Consider the following 9,414-nt stretch of genomic DNA (forward strand, 5'->3'; position numbering starts at 1 on the left):
ATTCTAAGAAAAAAGTCAAATTTCTGAGAAAAGAAAAATGGAAAAGTGAAAAAAAAGACTTCTTTCTTAAAATCTTAGAATTCTGACTATTTTCTTAAATGTTTTGAACGAAACAGAATATTATTCAAAATGATGTGGAAAAAGTCAAAATTCTGAGGAAAAATGTAATAGTGACAAAAAAAGTTATATTTCTTTTTTTAAATCTAAGAATCCTGACTATTTTCTCACTTACATTTTAAGAATTTAAAAAAATAAATAAAGTCAACATTAAGTCCCATTTGTAGGTTATCTGTGAATCTAACGCTGCTGTTTCTCTGCAGGATTACCTGGAGCTGGCGTCTCCTCTCATCCAGCTCTCCTCCATCAGCTCCTCTCTCTCCTGCAGCTCCTCGTGAGCCTTCTGGGAATTTCTTCCTTCCTTCCTTCATCCCGTTTCCTCTCGATGTTTCACTGCAGCTTCCTGATGTGAAACACAGCTGGACTGAGGGATGGAACCACTGCTGCTGAAACATGTTTATAATAATAACGTTCTCAGTGTGAATAGTGTACATATTATTTTGTTATTGCAAATACAAGGATGAAGACAGAACTGGATTCATAGGAAATGAAATGTAAAGCGAGAAATACTTACTAAATGAGGAACAAAATACAGAAGATGTGGAAAGGGAAGTTATTCACAATAACAAGCATTACGAAAAAGGGGCAACAAATGTAAAAGCATTAAAAAATAGTCATTAAAAAGCTAAGAAAACACAAGCTTTAAAAGGAAATACGTCGGGTATGAAATATAATAATTAAAGTTACAGTGAAGAGTAACATATGAATATAATTGTTTTTGTTAAAAAGGATAGGATTCAGTTTTAATGTAAAATAAACTGCATTTTTTCCCTTTGCCTTTTCTAGATATATTCAGCATAAAAACTATTTTTCCATGTTTAGTTTTAACTTTGAAGACAAGAAACAGACCTTCATGGTTTGTAATGTAAACGTTTTATACACACAACTAAATGTGTACATATATCTATACATTAGTTAAAATAATACATTTAAATGTACTTTTTACTCGTCTACCATCTGCCTCCTTAGATGTATTTCTTTGTGCATTCTTTTATTAATTTATTTTGTACCAATATTTATGTATTTCTCCACACCTGTTGCCAAAGAAGATGTCCGCCAGTGTTCAACATTGCACTTATCCAGCTGAGTACAGCCTGCCATTTACAGAAAACGCTTCGAGTTGAATGTGTACAGTAACTGATTAACAACAGTATTAAAACTTTTTTTGAATTTACATCCCCTGGTTTGTTGTGATTGAAATGAACAGGATGGGATTTTTATCAACTGAAATGATTGCTGTCTGAGAGTCCCTCCAAATTGAGTCGGTTATGTAACAAATATATCATTTTCTCTCGTTAACACACAGAAAGCTGTGCTTTATCAAAAAAAACGGAGCTTTTCCAGAATAGTGGACAAAATGGCTGCTTTTTGGACAGATGTACATTATGCCACATAAAAAGCTAACTTAGCAGACAATGCTAACTATTTTGCAGTATTTTTTGTTATTTTTAATACTGTATATTACGCTTTTTTTTGGAAGTTTTAGGTTTCGTACTTTTTGTTACATCTGTTCTGCTTCATGTCCCCTAAAACAGATGTTCTTAATCTCATTGGGACCCTCCTAAAGGTCAATTTAAAAAGGAGCACAGTGTGAAAACATCTTTTTTTTTTTCAATATTCGCCTTTTCCAAGAAAACTAGCCTTTTGTTTTTATTGTGAGCGTAAAATAAAACGTGAGTCCCAGTTTATCCCCCCTTGTCAAACAATGCAATGTGTACAATGCACAACAAATGGACGATGCAGAGGCCTCTTCTAACAATTAATCTTTTTTGCTCACACACACATACATATTTTGCAGTCATTGTGAGGACCACTTACCCATAGTCCCTTGTGAGGACGTCCGTTTCTGCTGTTGCCAGGAGGATTAAAAATGAAATATAGGAAGAGGCCTATGCGTCGTCAATCACAAACCACACACACACACACACACACACACACACACACACACACACAGCCCACAGAGAGGAAACCTTACATAATAAACGACAGGAGGCTCCTGCAAACGTTCATCATGCCATTTTTTCTGACATCTTACTCCCTCTGTAGCCTCTGGCTGACTCTGAAACATTTCTGCTGCTCAGCCTCGCACTAAATTGAATCAGTCAGAACGGCCTCTCCTTCCTGTTCCTCGGCAGTAAAACTAAAACATTTTCCCCTCAGAGCTCTTCTGGCTTCCCTCAAAATCTGAACCTTTTCCAGAGAAATGTCCTGGATTTCTTTAAAAAAAGAGATGCCCTTGCAGATCTTCTGGACATATCTGTGCTACATGTGCGCACAACCCGCAGCTGAAACATTGAGATATTGCAAAACGTTTACACTCTTTACAAAAACATCATTTTAGTAAAAAAGAAAAACGAATTTTAGACAAATCATCCAGTTTTTCAAAAGTATCTTAATTTGTGAAAAACTGCTTAATTTTAGAAAAACACCCCCAGTTTTTCAAAGATATCTGAATTTTTCAGAAAAATCCTAATTTTCTTAATGACTTCATAAAGAGTACCTCATTTTTCCAAAATATCGTAATTCCCTATTCAATGCATCGAAGCAACCTTAGCAGGAAATTAGCCATGTTGGCTAAAGCTGCCCCATTTACTGTTTTTGTTACAGCTAATTAATAATGTCCACAAAACCTTAAACCTAATACACTAAAATAAACTCGTATTTTCTACGTTTACATTTTGAATTGTTTATTTGTAGTCTCTTAATTTCTCTAATGTACAATGCCTTGTCTTTTTATGCTGCTGCCAAACATTTCCCAAATTGAGATCAATAAAGTACTTCTTATCTTATTATTTTAGGCTTACTTGTTCTCAAATATATTAGTTTGTTCATTTCTGGTGGCCTCGATGCTTTTATAACAACATAAATGTTCCTCTAAGGAAGAATTGTAATAACTGTAACATACTTTATGACTCTTCCTTCTGCAGGAATAAAGCTTGCTTCCTTTTCTGTTTTCTTGCAGACTGAAACAGCTTCAGTTTGTTATCTTAAAGCTGCAGTTAAACGGCTCTGATTCCTGGAAATGAGTTAACAGCAGCAGGAGGGAGGAAAGGGGGAGAAAGGGGGAGGGTATGGGTGTCTCTCTCACCTCCTGATGGGAGTTAATGGCCCATAACGTGGAGGTGAGGAGCCATTATGGGTCAGCCATTACCTGGAGAGACAGATGGCTGAGAGAGGGGCCATTGAGGGGCCACTCATCACCTCCAGGAGAAACAGGACAAACAAACACTGAGGCGAGAGGAAGTTATTCTGAGGCGTGTTAATATGGGTGGGGGGTTAGGGTTAGGGTTAGGGGGTTACAATCTCTGTCTTGTATTAATGGGAATAAACCAACCAAGAAAAGTTAAAACAGTTAAAACAGGCAAACTCTGAAGACTTTATTAAACAGCAGCTGGAAATTCTTAAAATGGAAAGCCACTTAAAATCCAAAAGACTCAAGACCTAATTGTTGTTTTTTACATTTCTTTATGTTGTGTTTTTCTTTCTAACTTTATTCATATTTATATATATATATTTATATTGATCACATATTAACCTTCTTGTATTGAAAAGTCTATCGTCTTAAAATCTCTTTCTTTTATTATTGGAAAACATGCTGCCAAGAAAAGTTAAACAGGCAAACTCTGAAGACATTATTAAACAGCTGCTGGAATAGCCATATCCCACTGCTATTGGTCAGTTTTTAAAAACGATTTAAATTCCTCAAAAATACCTTAATTCTTGATGTTTCCAAGTTTACTTAATTTTCTGAAAAATCCCCTAAAATCTCCACATTTCTAAAGAAAATCTGCCATTTTTTTACACATGACATGGCAACAGAACATCATTTTTCTAAAATATTTTATCTCTCAAAAAACCTCTTGATTTTTGAAGAAAATCAGATTTTTTGCATCAGGTTTGTATCCTGCAGACTTTAATAACTCTGATCATAACAGTGCTGCCCCCTTGTGGCCTGTCGGGGTATAAAGAGGCCAGTTGTCATTACTTTCCATGACTCAGGACATAAAAACCTTCATAGATCTGTTCATCATTTGTTCTGCAGGGTGGAAGACATATTCAGATCTGCACAAAATGTCCCTTTCTGCAAATAGTGATTATTTAAACGATCACTAACTAGTTTAAACTTTAACAATGTGTTGGGAAAATAGGAATTAATGTCTCCATTTACCCAATCATTAGGTGGCAGGTCTCTATTTTCTGGTGAACCTCTAACAATATGTATTGGATGTACTTTACTAATCCCAATTCCACTCGTTTATGTTCACTGTGACCTGTGGGGGACTTGAACCAGCGACCTTCTGGATCCTAAATGAAGTCCTTACTGACTGAGCTAATGCTGATCTCAATGCAAAATACTTATGTAAAGATTGACTACAGCTATCAGACTTCACTTCCTGTCACATGACTTTCTCGTGTGTGTGTGTGTGTGTGTGTGTGTGTGTGTATGTGTGTGTGTGTGTGTGTGTGCGTATGTGTGTGTGTGTGTGTGTGTGTGTGTGTGTGTGTGTGTGTGTGTGTGAGTGAGTGAGTGAGTGTGTGTGGCTGTGTGTGTATGTGTGTGTGTGTGTGTGTGTGTGTGTGTGTGTGTGTGTGTGTGTGTGTGTGTGTGTGTGTGTGAGTGAGTGAGTGAGTGAGTGTGTGTGGCTGTGTGGCTGTGTGTGTGTGTGTGTGAGTGAGTGTGTGTGGCTGTGTGGATGTGTGTGTGTGTGTGTGTGTGTGTGTGTGGTGTGTGTGGCTGTGTGTGTGTGTGTGTGTGTGTGTGTGTGTGTGTGTGTGGCTGTGTGTGTGAATGTGTGTGTGTGGGTGTGTGGCTGTGTGGCTGTGTGTGTGTGTGTGTGTGTGTGTGTGTTTGTGTTTTGTGTGTGTGTGTTTTTGTGTGTGTGCGTGTGGGTGTGTGTGTGGGGGGGCTTGTGTGTGTGTGGGGGGCTGTTGTGTGTGTGTGTGTGTGTGTGTGTGTGTGTGTGTGTGGCTGTGTTGCGTGTGTGTGTTTGTGTTGTGTGAGTGAGTGTGTGTGTGTGGCTGTGTGATGTGTGTGTGTGTGTGTGTGTGTGTGTGTGTGTGTGTGGCTGTTTTGTGTGTGTGGCTGTGTGTGTTTTGTGTGTGTGTGTGTGGGCTGTGTGCTGTGTGTGTGAGTGTGTGTGGCTGTTGGATGTGTGTGTGTTGTGTGTGTGTGTGTGTGTGTGTGTGCTGTGTGTGGCTGTGTGTGGCTCGTGTGTGTGTGGTGTGTGAGGAGTGTGTGTCTCTGTGGACTGTGTGTGTGGTGTGTGTGTGGGGTGTGTGTGGCCTGTGTGGCTTGGTGTGTGTGTGTGTGTGTGTGTGTGTGTGTGTGTGTGTGTGAATGATGTGTGTGTGGTGTGTGGGTGTGTGTGTGGGGGGGGGGCTGTGTGTGTGTGGGGGGGCTGTGTGTGTGTGTGGTGTGTGTGTGTGTTGAGTGTGTGTGTGTGTGTGTGTGTGTGTGTGTGTGTGTGTGTGTGTGTGTGTGTGTGTGCGTGTGTGGGCTGTGTGTGTGTGGCTGTGTGTGTGTGGCTGTGTGGCTGTGTCCTATATATAAATATAAATATGTAATAGAACTAAATATAATGTCACATATATCGTGTTAAAGCCTAGAATAATTACAGCGAAAATAAAACAATAAATATAAAACAAATTGAGACAAGCCAAAATGAATCACATAACATCATTTATTCTCAGGATCACAGACACGTTAAAATACACCTTTAACTAATAATGAAACGCTCTCAGACCAGAAGCTCCACGACCAGCACGAAGCCCCCCCCTCTCTACTTTAAATATAAATGAACCTGTTCAACAAGATAAATATCAACCATAACCTCTGTAATCTTCCCCCTTTGTAATGTCTGCTTCACAGAGAGATGTCAGCGAGTCGACCAGAGGAGAGCAATAAGAGTCTAAAAGTGTTTCCCCCAAAGCTGCAACCGGTGATCATTAATCTGCACGTTCGCAAAGGTATGAGCGTGAGTTAGGGCCGGGCGATATATTCATATATTATAAATATAAAAGTAAATGTCGTTTATCTGAATTTTAAGGCTGCATTAAATGAGATTTATTTTAGATTTTTCCACAATATAAAGTACCTAAAAAAGTACAATACTGGAGTAAATGTACTTTATTACAAAGTACTGATGATTATTTAGAAAAAAAATCATTGCAACGTATTTTTTTGAGGTATTTGGTCCAATATTTTTCTGCACATCACCCATGAAAGCATGTGTGTGTGTGTATGCCTTTCCAAAGTAGTATAAACTACCTCAAAAAGTACAATACTTGAGTAAATGTACTTTATTACACTGCATTACTGATGATTATTTAGCAAATATGCATATCAGCTTGCACAATGTAATGAATTTTGTCACAATTTCGAGGTATTTAGTCCAAAAATCTCGCTTTTGGTCAAAATAAATTGCTATTTTTGTGTGTGTATAACTCAAAAAGTACAATACTTGAGTTAATGTACTCTATTTTACTGCAAAATGCAATCTATTACTGATTAAATGCACATTCCTGAAGATTATCCAGCAAAATATAATGTATTTTGTCACAATTTCAAGGTTTTTGGTCCAACTGTGCATAACTGTGTGTGTGTGTGTGTGTGTGGGTGTGTGGGTGTGGTGTGTGTGTGTGTGTGTGTGTGTGTGTGTGTGTGTGTGTGTGTGTGTGTGTTAATGTACTTGAGTGCATGTACTCTGTTACACTGCACTACTATTATTTACCAAAAATATCATTACAGCTTTCACAATATATTGAATCTTGTCACAATTTCGAGGTATTTAGTCCAAAAATCTCGCTTTTTCCACGATATCACCCAGCCCTAATGTGCATAAAAGCGTGTGTGTGTGTGTGTGTGTGTGTGTGTGTGTGTGTGTGTGTGTGACAATGTGTGTGTTATCTACTGCTCTGCATTGACGCCCCCCTCCATGTCGTCCACAGACCTCTTCCTAGCGAACAGGTGAGTGGGGTCGCGACCTCTGAACCCCGGCTGGATGTTGAACACAGGTGTGTTCTTCCAGCTGGACGGGTTGTTGAACGCAGAGGCTCCGGCAGAATCTGCAGAACACGGTTGGTTCTGAAGAAGCTGCAGGAAAGTCTCCATGTCGGGACCCAAACGAGAAATAAGCCCCGCCCTCACCGCCGAAACCGTCTGCTCATCACATGACTGAAGCGTCTGTAGGAGAGTGCTGTAATATCTGCAGAGAAAACAGGAAACAGGAAGTCAGGAAACACTGAAACACACTTCATTCATTAAAAGGGGCCATCAAGTGTAGTACATTAGTATGTAGTCTCTACTTTAAAGAGTCCTGCTGATGTTCAGGTGTGTATCAGTATGTAGTGTCTCTACTTAAAGAGTCCTGCTGATGTTCAGGTGTATATCAGTATGTAGTCTCTACTTTAAAGAGTCCTGCTGATGTTCAGGTGTGTATCAGTATGTAGTGTCTCTACTTTAAAGAGTCCTCTCATGCTGATGTTCAGGTGTATATCAGTGTGTAGTGTCTCTACTTTAAAGAGTCCTCTCCTGCTGATGTTCAGGTGTATATCAGTATGTAGTGTCCTCTACTTAAAGAGTCCTCTCCTGCTGATGTTCAGGTGTGTATCAGTATGAAGTGTCTCTACTTTAAAGAGTCCTCTCCTGCTGGAATGTTCAGGTGTATATCAGTAATGTAGTGTCCCTACTTTAAAGAGTCCTCTTCCTGCTGATGTTCAGAGTGTATATCAGTATGTAGTGGTCCCTACTTTAAGAGTCCTCTCCTGCTGATGTTCAGGTGTATACCAGTATATAGTGCCTCTACTTTAAAGAGTCCTCTCCTGCTGATGTTCAGGTGTATATCAGTATGGTAGTGTCTCTACTTTAAAGAGTCCTCTCCTGTGATGTTCAGGTGTATATATCAGTATGTAGGGTCTCTACTTTAAAGAGTCCTCTCCTGCTCGATGTTCAGGTGTATATCAGTATGTAGTGTCCCTACTTTAAAGAGTCCGCTCCTGCTGATGTTCAGGTGTATATCAGTATGTAGTGTCTCTACTTTAAAGAGTCCTCTCCTGCTGATGTTCAGGTGTATATCAGTATGTAGTGTCCTACTTTAAGAGTCCTCTCCTGCTGATGTTCAGGTGTATATCAGTATGTAGTGTCTCTACTTTAAAGAGTCCTCTCCTGTTGATGTTCAGGTGTATATCAGTATATGTAGTGTCTCTACTTTAAAGAGTCCTCTCCTGCTGAATGTTCAAGGTGTATATCAGTATGTAGTGTCCTCTACGTTAAAGAGTCCTCTCCTGTTGGATGTTCAGGTGTATATCAGTATGTAGTTTATCTACTTTAAAGAGTCCTCTCTGCTGATGTTCAGGTGTATATCAGTATGTAGTGTCCCTACTTTAAAGAGTCCTCTCTGCTGATGTTCAGGGTGTATATCAGTATGTAGTGTCCCTACTTTAAAGAGTCCTCTCCTGCTGATGTTCAGGTGTATATCATATGTAGTGTCTCTACTTTAAAGAGTCCTCTCCTGTTGAGATTCAGGTGTATATTATGTAGTGAGCGTCTCTAGCTTTAAAGAGTCCTCTCCTGCTGATGTTCAGGTGTATATCAGTATGTAGTGTCCTCTACTTTAAAGAGTCCTCTCCTGCTGATGTTCAGGTGTATATCAGTATGTAGTGTCCTCTACTTTAAAGAGTCCTCTCCTGCTGATGTTCAGGTGTATATCAGTATGTAGTGGTCTCTACTTTAAAGAGTCCTCTCCTGCTGATGATTCAGGTGTATATCAGTATGTAGTGTCCTCTACTTTAAAGAGTCCTCTCCTGCTGATGTTCAGGGTGTATATCAGTATGTAGTGTCTCTGCTTTAAAGAGTCCTCTCCTGCTGATTTCAGGTGTATATCAGTATGTAGTGTCTCTACTTTAAAGAGTCCTCTCCTGCTGTTGTTCAGGTGTATATCAGTATGTAGTGTCTCTACTTTAAAGAGTCCTCTCCTGCTGATGTTCAGGTGTATATCAGTATGTAGTGTCTCTACTTTAAAGAGTCCTCTCCTGCTGATGTTCAGGTGTATATCAGTATGTAGTGTCTCTACTTTAAAGAGTCCTCTCCTGCTGATGTTCAGGTGTATATCAGTATGCAGTGTCTCTACTTTAAGAGTCCTCTCCTGCTGATGTTCAGGTATATATCAGTATGTAGTGTCTCTAATTTAAAAGTCCTCCTGCTGATGTTCAGGTGTATATCAGTATGTAGTGTCTCTACTTTAAAGAGTCCTCTCCTGCTGATGTTCAGGTGTATATCAGTATGTAGTGTCTCTACTT

The 9,414-nt window shown here is 39.3% G+C and overlaps 2 protein-coding genes across 2 annotated transcripts in view; one reads left to right on the forward strand and one right to left on the reverse strand.

The window, feature by feature from the left end:
- LOC117533212 (fibroblast growth factor receptor 1-A-like) overlaps positions 1-1,291 on the forward strand; it is a 28,236-nt gene extending 26,945 nt beyond the window's left edge. The window contains 1 exon segment of the mRNA XM_034196833.1: positions 321-1,291. Coding sequence (XP_034052724.1) covers positions 321-395 — 75 coding nt within the window. The 3' untranslated portion in view covers positions 396-1,291.
- Positions 1,292-5,838: 4,547 nt separating this feature from the next.
- LOC117533214 (stanniocalcin-like) lies at positions 5,839-7,325 on the reverse strand (the record flags this gene model as incomplete). Its single annotated transcript, XM_034196834.1, is given in 1 exon segment — positions 5,839-7,325. A coding segment is annotated over 1 exon segment (301 nt), but the record flags the coding sequence as incomplete, so codon positions are not given.
- Positions 7,326-9,414: the final 2,089 nt, after the last annotated feature.

Source organism: Gymnodraco acuticeps, unplaced genomic scaffold (genome assembly GCF_902827175.1).
Source record: "Gymnodraco acuticeps unplaced genomic scaffold, fGymAcu1.1, whole genome shotgun sequence".
In the NCBI taxonomy this organism is placed as follows: Eukaryota; Metazoa; Chordata; class Actinopteri; order Perciformes; family Bathydraconidae; genus Gymnodraco; species Gymnodraco acuticeps.